General features: G+C 43.3%; 1 protein-coding gene across 2 annotated transcripts in view; it reads left to right on the forward strand.

Annotated features, from left to right (window-relative positions):
- The window catches only part of FCHSD2 (FCH and double SH3 domains 2), a 123,958-nt gene that overhangs the window by 68,953 nt on the left and 28,891 nt on the right, over positions 1-26,114 (forward strand). For both annotated transcript variants that reach the window (XM_032095119.1, XM_032095130.1), the window contains exons 9-10: positions 21,145-21,267; positions 25,329-25,424. In XM_032095119.1, coding sequence (XP_031951010.1) covers positions 21,145-21,267; positions 25,329-25,424 — 219 coding nt within the window. The remainder of the gene's footprint in view (positions 1-21,144; positions 21,268-25,328; positions 25,425-26,114) is intronic.

Raw genomic sequence — 26,114 nt, forward strand, 5'->3', positions numbered from 1 at the left:
GTAAATCTCCGTGGGAACACACCCAGGTGTCCTGGGAATGGGGTCATTCTCTGGAGCAAGGCAGAGAAAGTCACAGGCAAGGTCCCAAATTGAAGTGACTACTGGAGATTTGAGGAGAGAAGGGGAAAATCTTCAGGAAAATCAGGGATAATGCATCACTGGACTCAAATTCCTTCATCCAGGAACTCTAATGCAAATTGAAGTGTGAAACTGCTTAAATATATAAATAAATATAGTAGAAACAGCAGCTTGTAATCTGGAAGGGGATTTGCTGGCAGGGTCCTGGTTTCTCCTTCTCCTGAAATTCCTGAGGGAACCACACTGTATAAAGTACAGAAAGAAAGATTATTTTATTTAGCAGAATGATTTACACAAATGGAGAAGGAGCTGGAGGGAGAGGAGACTGTTTGAAGGTGAAGAATCATTTGGTGCAAGCAGCTGTACAATGAACTGAGAAAATGGAGCAAGATCTTGCCCATTTTGGTTGACCAGGCAGAAAACAGCACATGAAATTAATGTTAAAAAGAGAAACGCAGTAACTTGGGGAAAAAATTGCTGCCTGCAGAATAAAGAACTGGGAACAGCCATTACTGTTTTTGAAAGAGATGCTAGAACTGGAAAATGGAGTGAAGGATAAAGAAATGGAGACAGCTGTGCAACGTTTCTCATCTCTAGGCGACATCACTGGGAAGGGAGGATTTTGGAAGGGAGTTTCACCCTTCCAGCACAGTTTCTGTTTCAATAGCTTGAGTGGTGGTGTGACCCAGTATGTTTTACATGCTATAATGCAGTTGTAGTGTCTAAACTAAACATCTTTGCTACTGTGTTGTCATTAATATTCTGAAAATGTCCCTTTTATCTCAGTATTAGTAAGTCCTTAGGTATTCCTGTAGTGCCACGTGCTTTCTGTAAGTGTTTCCCCATTTAGCTGCCCTTGAGCTGATCTTTGAACTGCTCAGGGCTCTCCACGTTTCTAAATCACATCAAGTATCTCCTCAGACTGTTCAGATTTTGGATCCACTGCCTGTTTTTCTAGTTGTTACCCAGATCTTTAGAGATGGAAAAAACATGTGAAAACTTTTCAGCTGATACTTGGCTGCATTACTGTATATGACATTCACAAGTGTTTCAGAAGCTGCTTCTGTTTGCATCCATCATAAACAGTTTCTCCATAGGTTTCAGTTTTCATGGAGTTCTTGTTTCCAGAATTAGGATGGTGCTGTGGGGGTTCTGTTGCCTCTGGTTTGTTGGAAGCCAGGGCTGGCTTGGCTGGAGCACACCCAGTCCCTGGCCGTGACGTGCATCCAGCTTCTGCCTTTGGGTTGGAGTTGTGGCAGTGCACTCTCAGACCATCCCTCTGCACCATCTGCATGTGCAGACAGTGCTGACTTTCCTAGAAAACAGGAGATTTCACTCTCAGCTTTGACATCGACTTGTCTGCCTTGATAAATAGTGGGCTAAAAACTCAGCTGATTTGGCTGCCTCTTCCCATCTGTTTTCTCCTTATATTAACTTACCTTTTATTTCAATAGGCTGAAAGGTGTCTTACTTAGCCTAAAACAGAATCATGAAATGTTTGTTATAGGATGTGGACATCAAAGGTTAGTCCTGGCATCCTGTGTCAGCTGAGCTGAACACAGACAGGGTAGAGTTCTTGCACACCTTGTCTTGCTGCCAGCCTGGACAATGGATCTTCAGTGGTTTGTAACAACAGAATCCAATAAAAGGCTGTGCTGGTGTCAGGAAAAAGGAGGGGTGGACGTATTTTGCAGCCACAATGTTGGTTTGTGCCTGCACGAGGTGTTTGCAGACCGGGGGGAAAGTGTGACGTGTGCTGGGCTGAGGCACCTCGGGCTGCTCCCAAGAGGAAGCTGCTGCTGCTGGGTTTGTTCTGTGTGTCTGGCTCTGGAACGCTGCTGCTGTCCTATGACAGTAAATCACAAATCCACCTTGAGGCCTTGTTTCATTTTCTGTCACAGGCAACTGTTGGGGTTTTAGTTTAGTCTTAGTTTTTTTTCCTGTTAAAGGAATTTTCTCCCATATGCATGTTGCTAGGGGACAAATAGCTGTACTTAAAGAAAGACAAAAAGGGGAGTGGGGCAGGCCTGGCTACTCCTGTGTTTACACCTGGGTGTGGGGTCAGTTCGCTCTGAGCGTCCGGAGAGAGAAGCTGCAGAGAAAGGAGCTGCTGTTTCTTTCTTTTTGGCCGTTCTTTCTTCCTGCTGGAAACAACGCCGGGACCCCAAAAGCCGCTTTCCCTGCCCTGCTGGAGACCGGGCTGTGGCTGCCCTGCCCCGCTGCTGCTTCGAGCTTTCGCTACGCTGTAGCCCTGCTCGCCCTGCCTGCCTGGGCCTCCGTGGGGTTCTCCCATCTGGATACATCTCGCCTGCCACCCGGGATTTGCGTTCGTCCCTGCCGTTCCAGCCTGCTGTTCCCGAGAGTCCGGGATCGGCTGCCCAGCGGTTTGTGAAGCCTTTGTTCCATCCCTTCCCGGGATCCCAGGGCACCGGTGCCGCGTGCTCCCCGAGCTCGCTCCGGAGCGCCCCCTGCAGCCGCGGGGGAACCATCGCACCTGCCCTGCTCACCGGGAGCCGCCAGCGCCCCTGCCGGCTGCGAGCGGAACTGCACCCGAGGGGAAAGGGCCTGGCAGCCGAGAAGGCTGGCACTGGGTTTGTGTTTGCTGTTACTGCCAGAGCTGTTGTTGTTTTGTTTGACTGGTTATATACATATATATATATATAGTAAAGAACTGTTATTCCTATTTCCCACATCTTTGCCTAAAGGCCCTTGATTTCAAAATATAATAACTTGGAGGGAAAAGGGGTTATATCTGCCACTTCAAGGGGGGCTTCTGCCTTCCTTAGCAGACACCTGTCTTTCAAAACCGAGACAGCAACAAAAGGACCCTTTCGTAGGCTGGGTTCCTGGTACATGCAGCTCCTGCTCGTTTGCAGTGGTGCAGAATATGTTACTTTATTTTGCAACATTTTTATGCGGAAAAGAAAAAGTGATTTGCTCTGCTGTAACTGTGAAAGCTATCACAAACTGAACAGCAATGCTTGAAAAGAAAATACAAAATGCTTCCAGCTTTTTTAGTAGGATGAAGAATTGTTCCTACTGTGCCTTCCTAGTTTTCCAGTTACACCACTTAATAAGGAGCAAAGCCATTCTAGGTCTCTGTTCATAAAAGATTTTAATCCTTTTGCCTTTTTATCTGGCCTTTATGTCCATTTCAGTCTCTGCAGTGAAATTAAAACCCCCCAAAGCGCAGACTAAATAAAGCCTGGTAGTGTTTTATTCTTCGCCAGTTTCCTGACAAGCTGCTTAGGAAGAGTTGCCATCACCTGAGTGTGAAAGTACAGTCCACAAACCCTTTTAAAAATAAGTTGTCTACCTGGTGCTTAGGTTTTTACTTTAAACTGAGGTCAGAAGGAAGTCTAAGATGATGGTTGAAGTCAAATCAGGACTGTTTCGATACTCATCCTTTTAGAAACTATCATTTTTTAATGCTGTGCTCTTAATTCTGTAAGTTTCCCTCACGAAGCACCTCAAAGAATGACTTTACACAGCAACTTATGATGAGGAAATGCTGACATGAAAAAAAGAAAAGCAGGTGTGCTGGACACTTCACATAGTGCTGAGATTATTTAAAGAGAGAAAGAAAGAGGGAACAAAAACTTAGATTGCAAAATGACAGAATGGTTTAGGTTGGAAGGGACCTTAAAGGCCCATCCAATTCCAACTCCCTGCCGTGGGCAGGAACACCTTCCACTATCCCAGGGTGCTCCAACTTGGCCTGGAATAATTCCAGGGATGGGGCAGCCACAGCTTCTCTGGGCACCCTGTGCCAGAGCTGAGGAACAGGTTGCAGGTGGTGCTGCGTTTTTTATGAGCACAGAAAGGTTCTGGAGAAGGTAGCAGGCAGTAGCAGCAGGTCTTTCTAAACTAAGCTCTTCAAAAAACAAAAATACTTAATATCATGGCTCATGCAGGCTTTGGTGTTTGAGGGAGAACAGTGTCAAAAGCTGGTGCTTTGTCTTTGTGGTGTTGGTGGTTTCTTTTATCCTGTTGTAATCACCAGGCTGCTTTTCTGGTTTTTTCTGCACTCTCCAGTTTGCTTGACACGAGGAAGTGGAGTTGTGTAATTTGGCTCTTGTTCTTGATCAGAGTTCTTGTGATGATTTGGCAGGTTTGAATAAAAACTTTGTTACATCATTTCCCTGCAAGAGCCCTTTGCTCAGGTGTGGGTGACAGGAACAACACAAGGTACAGAAGTGCTTTGTTAATTTGAGAGGTTGATTTATAAAATTACGGGTGAAGTGTGGCTTTTCCACAGCCTTGCCTGTTTTTAAGGATTCTGATAGAGGAGGAGATCTGGCTGACTTCCAGGGAATGAGCAGCCTGGTGTATTTGACCCTGCTCTGAGTGCAGAGGTTGAACCAATATCTCCCTTTTAAACCTGAATTACTCTATCATTCCTTAAACCAACTTTTTTTTGGTAAGGCGGTTCTCCTTGGGATTCCCTGCCTTCTGCTTTCTGGTTTTGGTTTTTTTTCTGCCATTAAGTGGAGTAACTCCATGAGTTCCAGCAGTGCTGGAACCTTCATGTTCTGGTGAGCCCTGGTTTTTGTTTGTTAGAGTGGTTGGGAGTTTTTGTGAGGCTGTGTTGACTTCTCTGTTTTCAGCCCAGTCATCCATCACTTTTCCCAGGCACTTCAGTGATCATTTAAAACAAATGGAAATGCAGGCTCCAAACATGACTTGCACAAATGAGATTCAGCTGGAGCTGGCAGTGTTTAAAAAAATGACCCCAAATTGAGGACTTGGTGGCTTTCAGTTAAAAATTTGCTTTATGCCCTGAAATTAATAGGGTGTGTGTGGCAAAGGGTTCTTTCCCCTGGTGGCTCTGTCTGAATTGAAAAATAAGTTGACACGGTAGCTGAAAGTCTTAAATTGGCTCAGGAGTGTTATCCCAGCATTGCTGTGTCCTGTGGAAATAGAAGGGTACCATTTGCATCAGCACATACTTCTGTAGCCTCTGGAACAAGCAGAACCAATATTATCACTGTAAAAAATCAATTTACGTCCACGTTATTGTTTTAGACTTTCTGGAATGATTTAGAAGCACCCAGGGGATTCCTTTTTTAAAATGGAATGTCTGCCCCTCAACGAAAAAATAGCATTAAGATAAAGTAATTCTGAAGTCACCAGAGATTTCCATTTGCTTCTATAAATCTCTTTTATTATTTCAGTGCTACCAATTCTTCTAAGACCCTGTAAAACTCGCTTAAAAATGCAGAGGGGACTTGTGCAAGTGAAAGAACTATTGTTTCACTTCCGGTTCTTGTCAGCTGCAAGCCACAAATATTTTGTAATCCTGGTTAAGGCAGCCCTGGATGGCATTATCTCCAGCATCAGATGGGCACAGGAGCTTTCCTTCCCAGGCCCTTCATGAGTGTGCTTGGCTTCCTCATGGTCATTCCCACAAAGGGGAGGTGACTGAAGGGATCATGCCCAGCACATGATCCCGCTGTTCCAGAGGATGCTCACTGTGGGCTCCACAACAGCTGATCCTGATCCCATGCTGGTTTCCCATCCAGGGACGTCTGTCCCTGTGCTGATGTGCACATAAAGCCTGGGGGAGAATAATTCCAGGTTGTAGTGTAATTATGAATCCACATGAATTATTGGATCATTAGTACACAGTTGTGGTCTCCTGTGCAGTGTTTTCCCTAAATGCTCATCTCTCACATTCCCAGTTGCTACTTGAGAAGTACCTTGGAGGATTGTAGGAGTTCACAGTCCATGGAATATGCGCTAACTCCAGTTGGGAGCACTTGGATTCCAGCTGACTGTGAGTTAATGTTTGCAGGGGAGTGAAAAGAGGATTCGCACTGGAAATGCAGCTTCTGGTGTTAATTTTGGTAATAAGCAAGGGAGGTTTACTGGCCTTAACAATAAATAGTTCTTCTACCAGTAACTATGCTGCGTGTATGGCATAGAATTGTGGAATGGTGTGGGTTGGAAGGGACCTTAAAGCCCATCCAGTGCCACTCCTGCCATGGGCAGGGACACCTTCCACTAGCCCAGGCTGCTCCAAGCCCCTTCCAGCCTGGCCTTGGACACTGCCAGGGATCCAGGGGCAGCCACAGCTGCTCTGGGCACCCTGTGCCAGGGCCTCCCCACCCTCCCAGGGAACAATTCCTTCCCAATATCCCGTCTAACCCTGCCCTCTGCCCCCCATTTCTTATATTCCCAATTGTATTTTTAATTTTTCATAGATATAATATATATTTTCACTTTCAAATCCACCACTCACCCCCTGAGAAATCACGTTGCTCATCATGCAGCCTTTTCATGCGACCTTGAGGCACAGGAGTGGGTCTGAGTCACAACTATTTCTGTTGTGAAAATGAAAAAATGTGATGGTCACATTGGCCTGGTGACAGTCAGTTTGTCCGACCTCGTGTTTCAATCACAAATGAATCCCTTGGTAAAGCATTTGACCCAAAGAAGCCCATTTATTTCAGGGATCCAGGTGTTTATTCCTCCATGGCTGGGGAGTGTAGTGTAAAAGCAGCATGGCAAAGTCTGATACGAAACGCAGGGCAACTTAATTATCTTAAAACAATGACCATTTTTTTATGGTGAAATAAATTATTTTTTGATAGTGCTGCTGACTTTTCAGCAAGATTTCCTTTGGTGTTGTCACAGAAATAACATAAGAAAAGGGTTGATTGTAAAAGCATGGAGTGTGATTTTACAGATGCTTATGAAAGAAAGGTATTCCTCCTTGTCCTGTCCCTCCAGCCCTTGTCCCCAGTCCCTCTCCAGCTCTCCTGGAGCCCCTCTAGGCCCTGCAAGGGGCTCTGAGCTCTCCCTGGAGCCTTCTCCTCTCCAGGTGAGCACCCCCAGCTCTCCCAGCCTGGCTCCAGAGCAGAGGGGCTCCAGCCCTGGAGCAGCTCCGGGGCCTCCTCTGGGCTCTCTCCAGCAGCTCCAGGTCCTTGTGCTGCTGGCCCCAGGGCTGGGGCAGCTCTGCAGGTGGGGTCTCACCTGAGCAGGGCAGAGGGGCAGAATGATCAGGGATGAAATCAGGGACTTAAGCTGAAAGCAGTACAAGAAAAATGACTGGAAAACCAAAAAAAAAATTCAAAGCCCCTACTAGAAAGAGGGCACCAGGAAGGCAGTGTAAGGATTAGGATTGGGAAGGAGTTACTTAACGGGAATCTGGGAGAAATCTAGCTGAGGAAGGTAGCAGAACACTTTGAACCTTTTTTTTATTTATTTTAAGATTTTATGTAGAAACTGTTCAGGATTTGAATGGGGCTTCGGGATACTTTGGTCAGCTGTCATAAAACGTGCTCATTCTGAGCAGGAAATGAAACTGCCATCTTGTTTCCAAGCCACACTGTAACACAATGAGAGCCGTTCCCAAAATACTTCCCTGTGCCAGACAGCAGCCTTGGAGCGGCTCCGGGGCACCGGCCCAGCTCAGGAAGCACCTGGTCTGCTCCGTTTGGGAGGCAGGTGGGGTGACCACACTTTAACTAGAAACATTCCTGGGTTAGGATTCATGGAGAAAGGCATCCCAAACACATCTTTGTTTGCTTGAGGGCTTTGTTTTTAGCTACTCCTGATTCGTTGGAAGAATTGAAGAAGCAGGGAAAAGTTACTTTTTTCCTCAGCGGTTTTTTTCCTGCTGTTACTTGTAACCACCGATGTTTCAGTGAGTTACCTGGAATGGATGTGTTTCCATTGCAACTGGGGGGAAAACTCGTGGATTATTCTTAAAATTGCATATGTGTGCACGGCTTTTGTGCTCTTAAATGAGATATTTAACTGTAAGAGTTACTGAAAATGTGGAGACCTCAGAGCCCCCTCCAGGACCTAAAGGGGCTCCAGGAGAGTTGGAGAGGGACTGGGGACAAGGGCTGGAGGGACAGGACACAGGGAATGGCTTCCCACTGCCAGAGGGCAGGGATGGATGGGATATTGGGAAGGAATTGTTCCCTGGGAGGGTGCTGAGGCCCTGGCACAGGATGCCCAGAGCAGCTGTGGCTGCCCCTGGATCCCTGGCAGTGTCCAAGGCCAGGCTGGAAGGGGCTTGGAGCAGCCTGGGATAGTGGAAGGTGTCCCTGCCCGTGGGATGGGATGAGATGATTTTAAGGTCTCTTCCCACTCAAACTGTGCTGTGATTCTGTGACTCATCTTTTGTCGTCAGTGGCAGGACAAAACGTTTCTGAGTGACTTCACTAATGAAAGCAGTGGAAGAATTATAACAAGGAGATAAAGCCCAAAATAGCACAAGGCCAATAAGTGTGAGATAGAAAATGTCACGCTGAATGTGGAGTTTAATTAAATCCTAAAAAACGGTACGGGAAAAATGGTTTCTAATCTACAGTTGCTTTGTTGAAAGGGAGGCAAACCTGGGAAGAGTTTTTAGAGAGCTTTGAGGGTTTCATAGGGCCCAGCTGTCAAATTTTAAGGGGTTCTTTATTCTTTCAGCTTCCAAAGCTCTGCTCTGTTTGGAGACAGTGCAGGTGTTTTGGGATGGCTGGAGGTGAGGAGCTGATCGTTCCCTGCGTGGCCAAGAGCTGCTTGAGCTCTGGGTTTTGCACAGTCTTGAGACAAGTTCCTTGCCTTGGAATCCCTTCCTGCAGCTGAAAATTCCTGTTTAGCTTTTACAAATTGCTAAGGAGATATAATGGACTGTAAAGCCGGCCCAGAAACTCAGTCATGGGAAGAGGAAGAGCAGTGGGAATGCTTCAGTGTGATTTGTCTCCCTCCCTGCAGGTTTGATCCCCAAAAATAAAATTCCCATCTGTTCAAGTTGTCATCTCTGCTAAAAAAGCTTTGCAGCCAGGATAGACGGCCCTGGCATGGAGGGGAGCAAACATTCCCAGGCATTATCTTCCTTAGATCCATAATTCCTGGTGGCTGACCTGTGGGAGTGGTGCCATCCTGCTGAACAAGGGTATTATTTTATAACCTTTTACAAGTTATCAAAACCCTAAGGTAATTGCTTGTAGGATTGGAATGCTAGTTAGAGGAATGCATCGCTCTCTGGTATTCCCAGCCTTGCTCATGGATAATGGGAAAAAGTTTTTCCATGCACTGGTTCGTCCCAGCTCGCTTCTCCCTTGGCAGCAGCATTGTCCAGGGCATCCAGCAGCACCCTTCCAGAAGGACCTTTTAAAAATCCTCATGGATTTTTAAAACTTGAGGAAAGTTTCAGTGCTTGGGTTCCAGGCTTTAATCTCACATCAAAGTCATGGGGAGCTGAAAACGATTCAAAATGAAAATTTTAAAAAAATTGTTAGGAGGAATCATGACAATATTCTGGGATTTGGGTGCCTGAATTTTCTTGGACATACTTCTTTTGACTGGAGTGTTAAACCAGGTACGTGGAGATAGGTAGAAATCAGGTTTCTAGTTCAAGCTCAAGAGTATTAGAAATCAAATTTTTAAACTGCTTCTACTAATAAAACTGTACAGTGTTTAATATATTAGATTTATAGATACTGTGTATAATGATTTAATGGATGAGAATTCAATTTAATAAAAGATAAATTTAAAAAATACAGAATTCCAAGAAAAAGGTGCATTATAAGAAGATGGCAAATCTGAGAAATACATTTTTTTCTACATAGAATCTTCACAGATGTTTGTGGCTCTGTGTATACCCAAATAATTAAACAAGTTTTAATAGCTGATCCACTTGGGTCGGGCTTTGCTCTTCTCACTGGACAGTTCATCCAGTTGGATTCAGCCTCAGTTTTTTCAGCTGGGTTACTGTAGTGTATTTTTATGATATTCATGTGTGACTTCAGGTACAGATCCCTGGATTCTGTGTCTCAGCATTCCCAGTGAGCACAGACCCTTCTCTCTGGCTGGGTCTGGGAGCCCCATTTCTAATTTAAAAGGGGACATTGGAGCATTCAATGAATTAACTTCACTGAAAGGCTCAATTTGTTTAATAGCAAAGACTAAGCACTAAAGACAGCCTTGTATCAAAGAAATCCCAGCCATGCCAGATCCTTGGGATATCTCTTGCTGTCTAATTTCAGTCTCTTGCTCTGCTCTGCCCACACGGTGTCAGGAGGGCCTCTGAGCAGTGGCACTGTGAAATTAAGTAGTTTTTAAAAAGGTCTGAGCATTAATCCTACAGGGTTGAAATAAGTTTGAAAAGCAGCTTAACTTTAATGCAGTTATGTTCAACAAATACTGTTGGGAGACCAAAGTATATTTAGGTATTCCCAGTCAGGCTACACTTCAGAAGTGATTTAATTAAAATATTTCACAGCACTAGATCCCATTTTTGTTCGTTTTTCTCTTGATTTCTGTTACCCATCACTGTCCTGTTGAATAGTAGAAGATTATAAAACCCTCTCAGCTTCTGGAGAATATGGCATGACTGCTGATTCCATCAATCCTTGCTCAGGAACACTGCTTGGAATGGGGATTCTGTGCCAGGCTTTGGGATGGGGGTGGGGGGAATCTGTTTAAAAAGGAAAAACCTTTCACAATATTTTTAATTACGGACTTCAGGCTCAAATTATCTTTGTCCTCACCCACTGGTGCTTACAGGGAGTGCAGGGATAAATTGTTAGTGTGATTCCCCTGGGGATAATTGAGAATGGACTCCTAAAAGTAACAAAGCATAATTGGCACCCAGAATTCCCAAGTGGGGTTTGGGAAGCCTGGCTTGATCTTCTCTGCTGCACTGCAGCTGCCGTACCTTTGGCATTACCCCCACCATGTTTTTGCCTTCATTGTGGCAGATAATTTCTGTCATTGTTCTGTGATTCCATAATTATTGCAAATCATCACAGTGCTGTGACTCTGGGCCATTTTCCTTTTAAGAACATGTTTGTGTGTATTACGAAAATTCCTAAAAATAGTTTTGTTGGATTTGGTCCTTGTATTTTAGTGTGACTGGCAGAGTAATCCTTCTGTAGGGTACCTGTTCAGGAACGTGGGGTTTCCTGTGTGAGATACACTCTGCCCTTTTCATATTGCTTAATTATTTCATATATTAATATAAAACTTAATTGAATTTTTAATTTGAGTTGGGAAATGCCTGAATATTCTGAATATCCCAACAAGACCATTCATGTTGTGGATGAGATAGAGCAATGTTACGTTTGCAGGACCACATCACGCTGCAGGTTGTGTCTCTTTGGCATGATAAGAATCTGAAATGCTTGGGAATATATTAAATTCTTGAAATTTTTAATATTGGGATATTTCCATCCATGAACCTACTCTGTGAGCAGTTTTTGAATAGCCCATTCACTGAATACAGGTGACTTCAAACCCACATAGAGAAAACAGATGGAAGTGATAAATCCAAGGAGCAGTTGGGAACAACAGCCTGTGTTGGGGTAGAAAAGGTTTTGTTGAGGGGATTTATCTGAAGAAATAAATGAAAATCACAGTGGACAAAAAATTACCTGCTGTTAAAATGGTAATACAGGGATTGAATCGACTGAATGAAAACCTAAACCCAGAAAAACAGGTGGTTAAAAACCAGGAAAGGTGCAAAAGAGAAAACAAAAGCTCCTGAGGAATGTTTATGCTCAGTATCTGATTATTCTTTTATTTTATCCTCTTTTTTTGTGCATTTTATTTGCCAAGGGAGTATTTTTAAGAGAATATTCGTTTCTTAATTTTTTAAAGAAAATGTTATTAAGAAAACAGTTTTAAGAAAATCTTTTAAGGAAATTATTTATTAAGAAACATTGGGATTTGGTATGAAACGCACTTTCATGTGCCCATCTATGTCAGTTTAAGGTTTGTCTTCCTTAGTTTGTGGTGTTGTGATACAGAAAAAATTTGGATTTATCAAAGTTTGTGTCTGAGTCAAGGATGATTCACCTGTAGCACGAGAGCTCATATGGAGACTCGCTGGTAAATCCACACCTTCGACCCAGTGGAATTCTGTCAGGAGGAATTCCCAGAGCTTCCTTGGAGGTGGTTCTCTGCATGTGATTTGCTCTTGTAGGAGCTAAAAACCATCGGCTCTGGCCTGTTCTCGAGCCAAGTGCATTTCTTTAACTTATCTTCCAAGTCATGTCAAAATACCAAAATATTTGTCGAGCTAAGCAGCAAAATAATTTATTTCTGGGTAAGAAGAAGTAAAAAATCCAGACAGAGCACACACCCCACTGCTGTTCCTCAGACATTTTGTGATGATGGCGATGATCTTGTGGTCAGCAGAAGAATCCTTGAAGAGCAGAAATGGTGTCGAAGTGCTGAAGGATTTAAATGGACATTTTTCCACGTGAAGGAAGCCAGTTATTACTGGCATGAGCAGCATAGAGCACTCTGTACTCTCCAGATGCAAAGATCATGAGGGTGACAGCTCTGCCACAAAGTCGTCTTCCAAGTGTTGGATTTGAGCCAGAACATTTTTTTTCCCCCCAAGAATGAGGAAGTATAAAAGCAAAGATGCAGTTTATTATAAATTCATCCTGTCAAAAGTGGATTCCCCCTGGGATTTATTCCAGAGCTGTGCAAGAAAAAGCAAAGTAGGTCCAAGAAGTCCTGGGAGATAGCTTTGGGGAATGTATTTCTAGTTATTCCTAGAATATGTTTTCATCTTCCAGGGTTTTTTAAGCCTTATGTGGTAGAATTTGAAGATCTGGTTTTCCATGCTCATGGCAGTCTCACGTCACATCAGGATGTTCTCACTGATTTCAGTGGAATCATCCTTTAAGCCTGGAGGGTTAATTTAATGGTGTCTCCACCAGGTAACTCTCACTGCTGTCAGCCTTGTGGGAATTACAAGGAATTATAAAGGGGATTTCCTTCCATGCCTGTGTTCACCTGCCAGACCCTAATCCTAAAGTGTGACAACCGTGGGGCACTGCCATGAGATGGGGGAGGCAAATCTTGTTGTTATCATTAATTTTGCTTATTCATGTTCTAAAGGGACGTTTTCCCTGGATTGGGGGAGGGTGACAGGCATCTGTTGGTGGCCATTCCATATTTTTCTGTGCTCGGAGGAGACTGCAGCGCCCCAACAACAAAGGTTTTGTCAGTAAAAACAATGACCCTGGCGAAATTGTAAAGGAACAAAATGATGTGCAGAACAATCATCAAGTGACTAATGAGAGCAAACAAAGAACTTGCAAACAAGCCCCAAACTCCTGACAGCAGAAAACACAAAGCTCTGGGGTAAGGGAAAGTGCAGAGTGTGTTCATGGGCACCCAGCTGAAAGGAACTTGGGGCTCTCGTGGTCTTCCAGTGTTCATTGTTCCCGTGTTTGCCGTGGTGAGAGCTCCTCCAGGGTGTGTGAGAGGAGGAAACTCTCAGCTTCATCAAGCCTTGTCGATTTGAAGAGGCACTTTAATGTCTTACAGCCTATTTCATCATATTCTCTTCCTACCTCTTGGTCTGCTGGTTTTATTCCCAGTTTTTAATTTGTCTCTGCTCTTCAGCAGGGTGGGCACATCCCTGGAATATCTTGTGTTCCTTGTTGAGGGCTGGCTTGAACAAATGCACTTGTGAACAACGCGTGGTCATGCAGCATGTGGATTTAGGGAAAATGAAAAGAAACAGGAGAAAGTAATTAGCCTGACGCTGACAGGACAGTGAGACAGTTACAAAAATTCCTTAAAATTACTTTCTGTGGAAGTGCAAGAAGGAGTGGAAGCCAGAGAGGATCTTTTTGTAGGGCCTCTTAAACCCTTCTTCACTCAGACCCGTTGGCATCTTCGTGGCCTCCTCTGGGCCTGCTGTAACAGCTCCCTGTCCTTCCTGTGCTGAAGGCTCTGGATCGGGATGCAGTGCTGCAGGTGGGAGGGTCTCACTGGACTTCAGATATTCCCAGACAGAACTAGGTAGTGATCCTTGAAGAGTGAGTTGGATCTGGACCTCACTAAAGCTGACTTAACAATAGAGCTTTGGGATGTGTAAGATTATTCTGGGATACAGATCATTTTACAGCCTTACATTAGCCCTGCTTTGCTTTGGATGCAAACTATGGCTGTTCTCCTGTTAACCTTTAATCCTGATTTTACAGAGCTAAAGCTTAGGTGCTGCTTTCTTCCTGTAGGCTGAGGAAGTCCAGCACTCACTTTTTGATCAGGGAAGAGGGTTGGGTTCTGCCCTCAGCTTTTCTTAGCAGCTTTCTCTACTTGCACAGCTATGCAGAAAACCAGGATTTTCCCCAAAGAGGAAGCCTGAAGAGGGCAGGCTGGGCAGCAGCTTCCTGTCATTTGGGAGTCAGGCTTCAGCCCTCAAATCCATGATAGGTGCGGACACGGCGCGGTTGTTCCTGCGGGATCTCTGGGAATGCCAGAGCCTGATGCCAGCAGCTCCACGTTGCTCCAGGCAGGTTCTTCAGGGGACACTGCTGGGACTTTGATCTGGGGTTTGTTGGGAATTCAGATACAGATGTCGTGTTTTGTTGACAAACACAGCCCTGATTTACTTTTATGTTGGGGGGGTCTTGATGGAGAGGAAGGGATTTCAGCAGTGACAAATGCTGCAGGGATGGAAGAGTTTAAAAGGAAGAGAAGGCAGCTTTTCTTCTGTATTAGGAGAAATTGATGCCAGGAAGCAGCATTTTTAAAGGAAGATGACTGTGGAATGGAGCTGTTACCCAGAAAGGATGGATTTTCCTCACCTTCCTTCCTTCCCCTCCTCACGTCCTTGGGAAGTGCTGTTACATTTCACTGCTCTGAATAGTGCTGAGTTTGGCAAATCCAGCTGATTCGGGCTCTTGACTTTGTTCTGAGTTTTAGATGAGTTTTTAAAATACTTTATCCTTCACTGTCTGATAAAAGGAGATTTGTTGCTCTGTTTGGGCTAAAATACAGAGACTTCCCTTCACACCCTAGAAAGATTGAAGTTGATGCCTTAATTCTAAGAATACCTGTTAACAAATTATTATTGTCTGCACCCCAACCTTTCCTTTTGATATTCATTTTATCTTTTCTGACACATAAAAATCAAAACCCTCAGTGGAGTCTCATTTACCGAAATCATTCAACTGAAAATTCCCAGACTGTGCCATCCGTGAGATCACTCTGTTTATTTAATGGGTTGGAGTCAGGAGTTTTGAGCACAAACACTCAAAAAGCTTCACTCAGCATATTTGTTCTGTAATTCAGATTGTTGGGTTTTTAATTTTAAGTAAGGAAATGTTTTGAGTAATAGTACAGAAAATAAAGGATGTAAACTCAAGTCCCTGTTCTTAATGGGACTTGAATCTTAATGGATTCCAAGTGGTTTTCAAGGCAAAGCAGATCAGGAATAGATAAAACAGGGGGTTTAATGCAAATGAGAATAGGGTGGTAAAAGAATTTAATTTTAATTTTTAATATAAATGTATTAATATATAAAATTATTTTCATATAAATTTAAAATAGAGGGTGGAATCTGTGATACAGATCTCGCTTTTGATTTGGGGGTTTGACTCTGAACAGGAAAATAAGTCACATTACAGAGATGCAATCCCATTGACTCCACAGGAAAGTTATCACTCCACAAACACAATGATTTTTGTTCAGTTCATTTCTTTCCCTTATCTTTCTGTTTTCAGGCTGCAGCCCAGGCAGGGGAGGGTCAGCTCTAATTTTGTGCTGTTCCCTCCACCCATGTAAGGAAATTGCTTGCCTTCCACATCAGTTCTATTGTTTCCGGCTGAGCGGTGGCAGCTTCGGGAGAGTTTGCCAAGGGTTTCAGTGGCAAAATTAGCCCACAAAAGCTGTTGGGTTGCATCAGCTCAGGGAAGGATGGATGTTTTGAAATGAAAACTTAATTTCACAGAGCCATAGGATGGTTTGAAGGGACCTTAAGATCATCCCGTTCCAACCCCAGTCTGATCACGATGGTTCTGATCACAAGCGTGGGGTTAGGGAGTGTAAAATGCATAAAAGCATAAATGTGTGTTTGGAAATACCAAATTATTTCTAGGCAGTGATGACTCAGATGAGACTGGTGTGAATTAGTCAGTGAAACCCACATGGCTTTACGAGTGTGCCTTTAATTGTGGGGGTTTTAACCCACACTGGTTTTGGTTCCTGGTGGTTAAATGAGAGGTTCAGTTTGAACACCTGAGTTTAAACTGTAGAATTTTTACCCAGAGCTTCAGCACAGCTTTTAGGAGTTTCTGTGCATGACAAACATGAACAGAATACTAGGATTATTTCAGAAATAAATGGCATAACAGGTAAAGCTCACCTTGGGAGCTTCACATAACTCTGGTCTGTGTTGTGTGTGGGGCAGATACTTTCAATTTTTAATTTGTTTGCTTTTAAAATAAAAAATACAGAGTAGTTTAGCTTGTTCTGTGTCTTTAAGAAATTGAAATGGTAATCTTTAAATGGAGTGTGGCTGAGACGTGTAAATGTTTTAGTGAAGAGACCTTGAAATCAGTCACATAAATGAAGATGAAAATTCCACACAGGGTCTGTTCTACATTGTGTGTTATTTTCAGTGAGTAACAACATCCCAAAGGCAACCAAATGTCCCAATAGTAGCTAAAATACTTCCATTTACCTATTTGCTTTTGTACGTTACGGACGGGTTCGGTCGGTGACGGAGACGGGGAGATCTCTATAGGCAGGTCTTGGGACACAGTCGGTTTATTGTAAAGGGCTTGGGTATAGGGGCACTGCTCAGAGCTGCCTGACTCAGCTCTGAGCAGGCCCAAGAGAGCAAGAGAGTAAACGGGTGAGAGAGAGAGAGAGTGTAAGAGCAAGAGCAAGAGCAAGAGAATAGAATGGAAGTAGTAGTAAGGAAAGGAATGGAAGAGAGAATGTCTGAAGTCCTGGTTACAATACAATAAATCATCTTCTGTACTGAATATTCTAATTGTCACTAACCAATCTAATACAAGATACAAATCCTATAGCATTTACATACAGCCTATAAGAGTTCTTATATTACCATAGAGTGTTACATCTTAACTTCTAAAAACTACTCTTTGGACCCCTTCTGCTGAGCTAGTAGGGTCTGCTCTGACCCTTGGACCTGCCTGCAAGCAGAGGGTATTGTTCAATCAAGAGGGGATTATCTTCAGTGGCCATACCATTGTTTTCTAGTTGTTCAGTAACTAAGACCTGGTATTTCAAAAGTGGCTTTCATTTCGATGTTGCCTGTAGTTTTCATATTCCCAAAATCTTTTGTCAGGCAATCATATTTATAAGGCTTTCCTGTTTCATCTTCCCCAACAGCTTTTGAGGGAATTTTCCTAGAATGTAGAATGTTTAAAGCCCATCATCCAACTTCCCAAAAGTTTAGCTTCTTGGAATAAAAAAACCTCCTGAAAATGATGATCTGAACAGCGACTGAAGTTTTGTTTCTGGGAGAAACTCTCTAAAGTTATACATGAGACTTGGATATTGAAATAAGAACAGTGTTCTTGTCCCATTCCCTGCTATATAATTTTATGAGTTTGAATTAATATATAGGATTTCTTCTAAAAATAGGCTTTAATTTGGTTGTGTGTCCATTGCCTTTATTAACAACTTCTGCTCTTCTCAGCCCTAATTCCAGCCTTTAACTTCTCAAGCTTGGACACAGGGGAAAGTAGTTTTGCACCCTTAGTATGACAATTCTGCTGTAAAGAAATTACTTCTGAAAAAACATTGACTTTTTTCTATCCTTGGAAATTGTAATTTTGTGCTACTTAGCTTCGTATTATCTTGGGTTTGATGCCAGATTTGTTTTTTTTTTTTTTTTTAAACCCTTGATTTCCTTTTGAAGTTGACAAAAAGACAGGTTTTTCAGTGGGATTGTAATACAGTAAGTGATTTAGTGCTCTCTGGAGAGTCAGAAAGAGAACAAAAGCCATTGTAGAGGAATAATGGGTGTTGGGATTTTTTGATTTTCTTTTTTTTCCAGCTTCCCCTTCAAGTTGTGTGATGAGAAATTCTGAAAAGACTTCTCAGTTCAAAACCTGTGATGTTCAGTGGTTTGGGTCAGAGCGTTTGTAAGTGCATGAGATTCAGCTGATAAAACCCCACGTGAATGTTAATTTATATCCTACAGTTCAGCAAGTCAAGTCTTTTGTTTTAATATGAACACATCCAGCTCGATGTAATAATTACCATTTTATAGAACGGATAAATCCATTATTACTGGAAGTCTGGAACCAGCCAGCTCTCTGATCCTGTGGCTGATGGGATGTCACCTTTCCTGCGCCATGAGGAGCTTTTTAGCCTGTGTTGGAGCTGCTTTCTCAGCCCCGCTTGTGTGATATTGCAGTGACTTTCAGAACTTCAGTTCTGGCAGCTCTCATCGGTGTTTAAGAACTTCATCATATCAAAACTGCTTTTAATTAATGAAAGGAGCCAGGCTGTAATGCAGTTCTCACATGCTGGCAGACCCGTGTGCTCCCTAATGTTTTGCCACACTTTGCTCTGATGTTCTTTCTTAAATATCTTTATTTTTTATCTCCATATCACACTGGGGGGGTTTCTGGCATCTCAGCAGAGCTGTGGTCATTGCAGGAGGAGGGGGGAAATAATGAAGTTAATATTTCTCCTCTTTTGTTGTTTTTTTTTTTTTTTTAATATTCCTCGAACTGCAGGCTGCAGCTGGACATGAATTAATTCCCAGTGCTGCGTGGATGATAATTGGAGAATTGGAGGGAATAAACACGTGTGGGGCTGGGCTGTGTGTGTGCCTGACGTGTCTGTCTGAGCTAATTGTGGGGCACTATTTACGGTCAGTGAAGAGGAATAGGCCCTTGGCATCCTGCCTTTCAGCTGACCTATTTTAGCCATCTATCTTGGAGGGGGATCAATCACAACACACAAGGACCAACTTCTCTCCACTGGCTCTGCAAAGCACCCAGAGTGTCGAAACCCAACGCAGATCTCAGCATTTAAGACTTGAATGTAATGACACAAACCCTTCGTGTGGGGTTTGACATAAAAACAACATTTGGGTTTGATGTGAAGCTCTGAAATACTCATTTATGGCATTGTGGGATGAAAAAAATCACAGCTGCTTTGCAAACTGAGCACTTAGAATTGCTTTGCCAAATTGAAATTATTTATTTACATTTCTTAGCAGAGTTGCACTCCAGCCCTGGTGTTTGAGCTGAGAAGCTCTAGGAACAGATAAAAGTCAGCAATTCCATTTTGGGGGAGTTTCAGGCTTCCCGTGGTCCCCCAGGGAGAGCACAGGCAGTCTTGGCAATTTTATCCATCATTTGTATTCTCTGTGAGCACAGGGCTGAGCTGCTGTTGGGGCTGCCTGTATTTGATGTGAAAGTGAGTGCCCTTGGAATGGGATGGTGACTCCGGCGCTCGTGTGACACTGAGGACTCGTCCCTTTTGGGGTAAAAGCACAGGGAATGTTCCAATCCTGCTGCTGGCCTGGGACTGAGCCTCCTGAGCCAGCTCAGGGTGAATCCCAGCAAGGCTGTGCCCGCACCAGCACAGGCAAGAACTGAACCTGTGTCTGTGTATGGCTGCCTGCTTTCTGTGGATTTGCTGCTGGGGATTCCTGATGTTTCCCTCAGTTGAACATCCCAGCTCTAAGCTCATATTACATAACTCTTTTAATAAGAATTTTTAAAAATTCTGTTTAACAGAGTGTTTGGTGGAGCTGACATCACTTCCAGAGCCTGGAGCAGTTATCCTGTAGCTCTTCCCCAGCCGTTCTGGGAAGTCCTTCCCATGGCAGGGCCTCCAGGAGCTGCCCTGGCTGCTGACCCCTCGAGCCCGGCCTTCGATCAGCTGAGAGAGCTAGCTACAGTGTGGGGGCTTGGAAGAAATTCCCAGTTTGCTACTGGTTTGGCATAATGGCTTCCTGATGGCCATGGAACTATTAAGTTCGAGGCCGGTTTAATGCGTGAGGTTGAAGAAAAGAATCAGCCTCTGCTAAAAATTTCTTTACACTTGGTAGGTGGAGGATGAAGCAAATAGTGTAGTGTGAAGTGGATTTGGGATATCAGAGTTTGGACATGAGAATTCCAGTTGCACAATTTGATTATCCCCTCAAAGCATCCCTCACTGAGGGTGGCTGTGTGCTGAGGGTGGTTGTACCTGGGAGAGCTTTGCAGAAGGAAAATCTCTTCTGTTCTTCCTAAGTTCTGAGTGATTTCATAAAACCGTGGGATGGTTTGGGTTGGAAGGGACCTAAAAGCTCACCCAGTTCCAGCCCTGCCGTGGGCGAGGACATCTTCCACTATCCCAGGGTGCTCCAAGCCCCATCCAGCCTGGCCTTGGGCACTTCCAGGATTTGTGTCTGATTTGTTGTCTGTTCGCCTCACCTTAAACACTGGGCTTGATTTTTCTGGGGCAGAAATAATTTCCTAAGTTTTGCACAGTTTCACTCTTTTTTTCCCTCCCAGATTTTCAAAATTATTTAAATTATCAAATCTAATTTTCTACAGAAACACACTGTTGAGTTTGTTGGAATGGAGTGTGCACAGTTTCCATGAGTACACTTTAAATGGGTACCTGTGAAATACGACCTATTTAAAAATCTGTATGATATATATTTAAATACATCCTGAGTTAAATATTTAAATGACATTTTCAGTCACTTGCAAGGTCAAATTTATCACAGAACTTGTGTAACCTACTCTGTGTGATGTGATGTTAAAGCTCTGCTTACAACAGAGCTTTGGGGGTTGAACTTTGCTGTCACTGCTACGTTTAGGATGAATTTTTGTTACTTATTTGGTATTTCTGTGCACAAAAGAAAGTGAAGAGGCAGCTATTTCTCAGCTGTTTTTGATAAGCAAACAGCTGGGGACGTGTCACATCCAGATGTTGAGTGTCCTGGCACCATTCCCTGAGGAATACTCTGGTTGGCAGCACCCCATGGCCTCGCAGTTCCTGGGCATCTTCCTTGACCTCAGTGGCGTCTCCCTGAGCATATTCCCTTCTCCAGAGCTGCTCTGGCCATGGAAACAGCTGGATGGGAATCACCGGGATGTTGTTGCAGTGCTGTGTGCTGCCATCTAATGGGAGCCAAGCACTGTCATTCCTTCTGCCAGGAGGGAGGGACGGCCACCGGGCTCTGTCCACTCGACGCAGGTGTAAATCTGCTGGAAAAAAATGGTGTGAGCATCTTGCAGATCTCAACATGGACACTGATAAATTGTGTACAGAGCTACTTCCTGCTTTTCCTGATTTTCTTTCTTTCTTTCTTTCTTTCTTTCCCTCGTACAGGCTCTTGATGGAAATGTATATGATCACCTTAAGGATTATTTAATGGCATTCAGCAGGACTGAACTAGAGACATGCCAAGCTGTACAAAACACATTCCAGTTTTTACTGGAGACTTCCAGCAGGGTAAGTTTGAACTGAATGATCCTTTGTAACTGAATCCTTACAGCATGGACAAATCCCCATGGCTTAAGATTTGCTTCCAAAATCATGACAAAACTGAAGGGTTGTTATTTTTGGTTACTCCTGAGTGGTATTAAGTTAGAAGACACCAGACAGTTTTCTTGGGGAGAATTTTTCCTCCAGCACCCAAGCTGCCTTCCCCTGAGTGCATTTGCATCCAGAGATGCTCAGTTCTCCTCACCCTGCGTGGTTGGGGGCGGAAATTGCAGCTGAGGGCTCTGCACGGTGTAATCTGCAGCAGAGCCCTGGGTAACTGCTTGGATCGTTTCTTAATAATTGTCTGTCAACTTAAAATCCAAACTATTACGCTGTTTTCTCCCTGGAATTAAGAGTGGCAAACACAGCAAACAAATTAGAGCCTTGTCATAGACATGGTTTGTTTGCTTTGTCGAGCAGCCAGACTCAGAGAGGCGTGATCGCTTCCAGGGTAATTTTGATACTTAAATAATTCATCTGCTGGGCTAAAAAAAAAATAATTGCCATTGAGCTCAGAAAAGCTGCTTTGGTGCAGTCATAATATTCCTTTATACATTTACCTTACCCACCCACCCAGAAACAGAGCTCATTCACACAGAGATGTGGAGCAAAAGCTTATTTAACACGTTCCTTATTTACCTCCAAGCAAGTGATCTCACACCTTCACAGATCTAAAGTGAGGGCATGAAAAATGGGCTTCACCCTCAGCTTTGAATTTACTTGGCAGCAACTGTAAAAATAATCAAAATACCATTTTCTTTTCAGTTGTAGAAGGACTTCCAGTAATTTACCTTGGGGTGTATCATTCAGGTCGGCTTCAAATACCTTCCCCAAAAATGCTGGCTTGGAATCTTTTAGCTAAACAGGCTTCTGTGTAATGTCTGCATAATTAATTTTTCACTGTTGTATCAGATCCTTTGTGTTCAAAATACTTGGAGAGCTGCCTGGTTGGGACTTTGATCCAATTCTAAACTGTCACATCCAAACAGTTTGTTGGAGTAGGAATCCTTTCCTTGGACATTTGTGTGCCCTGAGTTTGCGTTACCCAGGCTGGAGAGCTCCAGGTCTGGCTTATTTTACACAATAACCAAGTCAGGCTGTGTGTGTGAGGGAGGCAGTTGTGTTTCTGCTTCAGTCCGTGGGCACAATGCCTGGAGAGGGGACAGAAATGTAAATCCAGCTGGCAGGTCTGAACAGGGCTTTTACAACTGCTTTTTACAACTTGATTTGCTTCTCTCCTTGTGCTTCAGGAATGCAGAGGAGAAAAAATTGTGTTGCTTTGCTAGTGAAAACGTGTGTCTTGCTCTGAATATATTGACTGGTGGATTTTTCCACCGGCTTTGCTTATCCTTTCTTTCCGTGACAGGTCCAGGTTGCAGTAATCAGCCCAAAAAAAGGAGAGGTGAATCCAGAAAAAAAACATTTTCTCTCCACCAAAACCCACCCATGTCTTTCAAAAGCAGCTTGAGTTGTTAAACATGTAATAAATTTGTTAGCAATTTAGAATAAACCTGTCATCAAAGCAAAGGTTTTAAATATTTATTGGAGGTTTTGAATGCTTCACCTGTTCTTTGTTAGTTTGCAGTACAAGCTGGGCAGGCTCTGCTTAGAAGAGACACTTCAGTTCATTGGGAGGAATACTTCAGCTGTTCCATCTGAACTGTATTTTTGTTTGTGGGATGGAATTAAATTGTATTTGCTTCAGAAGGACACAAGCTGCTTCCCACAAGTGCCAGGGATGGCTCCTTGGCTGGGCAGGACTGGCGGTCTCCTCACGTGATGCAGATTGAGGGAAACTGCTAAAAACCAGATTTTCTGTATAAAATGCAGATTTTCCATAGTTTTATCACAACAATGTTTGTTGGAGCTCTCTTTTATTGCTCCTGGGTCAGGGTGGCTCCTGTCATTCCTTTGACACTGGAATAAGAACACTGACCCCAAAGAGGGTAAAGGATATTGGAAAGGAATTGTTCCCTGGGAGGGTGGGCAGGCCCTGGCACAGGGTGCCCAGAGCAGCTGTGGCTGCCCCTGGATCCCTGGAAGTGTCCAAGGCCAGGCTGGACAGGGCTTGGAACAGCCTGGGATAGTGGAAGGTGTCCTGCCCATGGCAGGGGTGGCATGAGATGATTTTTAAGGTCCCTTCCAACCCAAACCGGTCTGGGACTGTGATTCTGTGAAAATGTAATTTAAGTTCCATTTCGCTTGAACAGTCTTACTCAAGACTTGTACTTCTTGCACTTCTCTTTTGGAAAAAAGCTGGTTTTCTTTGGAGCATTTTCTGAAATTCCATTTGCTGTTTCGAGTAACATTTCTGTGAGGTTTCTGGTAAGAGGGCAAGTAATTTCCTTTCTGCACATCTCTGGCTGTGCCTTGTTTCTGCATATGGGATACATTTCCTGTTCGATTTCAGGTCTGTTTTGACCTGTCAATTGACATTGACTTCAGAAAGAAACTGTGTAAGGACATTGATTTAATTACCGAGTAACAGGAAATCTATTTGGAAAAGTTGCACTTTAATCCCAAGGATACAGTGTTGCTTTGGAGTATTTTTATTTTCTTTTTATCAATTGTCCATTATTTTTTGCAAATGCAGGATTTCATGTGCTGGGCTTGCACATTCTCCCGAGCCTCCTGTTCTGATAACAGTTGTTTCCATTTTTAACCACTTATTGTGGCTTTGAGGGGAAGTCTCTTAGGAGTGCTGTTGGAAAAATGACTTTTCTCTTTGAACTGAGTTGCTTGCGAGTCAGATTTCTGTGGGGAGAGTGTATTAAAATATCCATGCAGGTTTTCACGTCCTCAGTAACTTCGTTTTGGGTTTTTTTTTCCTAATTGAAGTTAAAATAGTTCCACATATTTGGCCAGGGTTGTGTGCTACGGTCAGTGTGGATGTAAGGGACAATTCAGTGGAATAGCTGGTTAAATGAAATGATTTTGATGCCAGATCAGTGCTGAGCATCCTCTGAAGCTGCAGATGTTTCCTTCTTTAATATTTTCTGAATTTCTGTTTCTGGGAATTCGTGATGCAAATCCCTGTCTGTTTTCTCCCCATTTGAGTGTGTTTATGTTCAACTGCTCAAATTGGAGCAGTAATTATGTACTTTCCTGGTTTAGATGAGTGTATTATTGGCCCTGGAGGACTATTTACTTTCTTTAACTGGAGATTAATTTTTTACAGTTCAGTATTTCAGCAACACAAGCATCAACATTTTGCTGCATTAGAGAACAAGTTTTATTTCCCATTGTCCACCCAGCACAGAGTTCTCGGTCATGCACAATGCTGCTATTTCTGGATAAATACCATCTTTATTATCTCCTTTGTACATGTAAACCCTCAGTTTGGTAATAGATTGATATAATTTTGATGCATTGTCATCAATTGAGGCAGTGAATGCTCTGTAAGAGTTCTTCAAGCAGTGATCCTATTTTTTTCATCTTGCAATCACTGGGTATTTCTTTGTAAATCTGTGTAAATTGTGACATAAGAGGTTTGTTTAGGGATCTGTGTCATGCTGCCTGAAACGTATCATTAAACAAATTTAGGAGCTGAAGGAGTTTTGCTTCAGCAAAATGCAAGCTTGGAGAGTTTCTCTGAAAGCAATTTAATAAAGAGAGACGAAGTTTGTTACTGATTTTGGATGCATTATTCCAAATAGTCCTTTCAGCTCCCACAACTAATAATTTCTGCCAAATTAAGACTTTTCAGCTTAAGAAAGAGCAGTGCACAGGAAATTACCCACAAGAGGAGAGAAAAATATTTATGGCAGCGACACCACAGAGTGTCTGTTTAATAGTTGGTGCTTTTCCCCCCATTTTGTAGGTGGATGGCAGGGATATTTTAGGTCCTTGTCACCCGGTGTGTGTCCTGCCAGTACCTCTGACCAACTCAGGTCCTCAGTTCCCTGCTGGTGCACCCAAGCTCCTGCTGCAGGTTTAATCTCAGTTGGAAGCTCTCTGCTGGTTTTGCTCTCCAGCTGCTTTTCAGTTCACAAAGCAAGGAGTCTAAATAAACCTTTTTCTTTCCTCAGGTGGTGCGGGATTACAATCTCCAGCTGTTCTTACAGGAGAACTCCGCGTTCCACAAACCTCAGCCTTTCCAGTTCCAGCCAAGTGACAGTGACACTGTAAGAGCCCTGTGAATCCCTGCAGTTGCTTGGGCTTGCTCTATTTTAAAGCAGATTGTTATAAATGGGGAGAGAATCACTGGTATCCCAATCTGGTTTAACCCAGTGCTGTATTTTTGGGAGAGAAAGGGAGAGTGGCCTTGGTTGCAGGAGGTGGGTGATGGTAAAAAAAGCATCAAACAGGCTCTACATCATCCACAAAAGAGCAGAATCTTTTTTTGGCATCCAGATTGTGACTAACAGTCCTGTGTTTCACTGCTTTCAACCTAATTCCTACTAAATTTTGCTGCCTTTTTATCCTGCTGCAAGGTTCTCATAATACTCACTAATACTGGGTTACAACTGTGCCAAATAAAGTGTCCCTACACACCTCAATTGCTCAAGGAATACTTAGAGATACATGTAGAGAATTACTAAAAATAATACTGTTAAAACACTGCGTTCCAAAGTAATATCCAAGAATCTTATCTTGGTTTCTGTGTTGCTTCCAAAGCAGTCATTAATGACATTAAAATTGAGTGAATCAGAGCATGTAAATGCGTTTCCAAACAGCACCTTGATTAAAGTGGGTTCTTGATGTCCCATTGACATTATTAATGTTATTTTAAGAATCAGCTGTTTAAAATAAGTTTGGATCTTTAAAAAATATAAACCTCTTTTTACTTGAATTCATTAGTGAAGTGACTTGGG

Source organism: Corvus moneduloides, chromosome 2 (assembly GCF_009650955.1).
Source record: "Corvus moneduloides isolate bCorMon1 chromosome 2, bCorMon1.pri, whole genome shotgun sequence".
In the NCBI taxonomy this organism is placed as follows: Eukaryota; Metazoa; Chordata; class Aves; order Passeriformes; family Corvidae; genus Corvus; species Corvus moneduloides.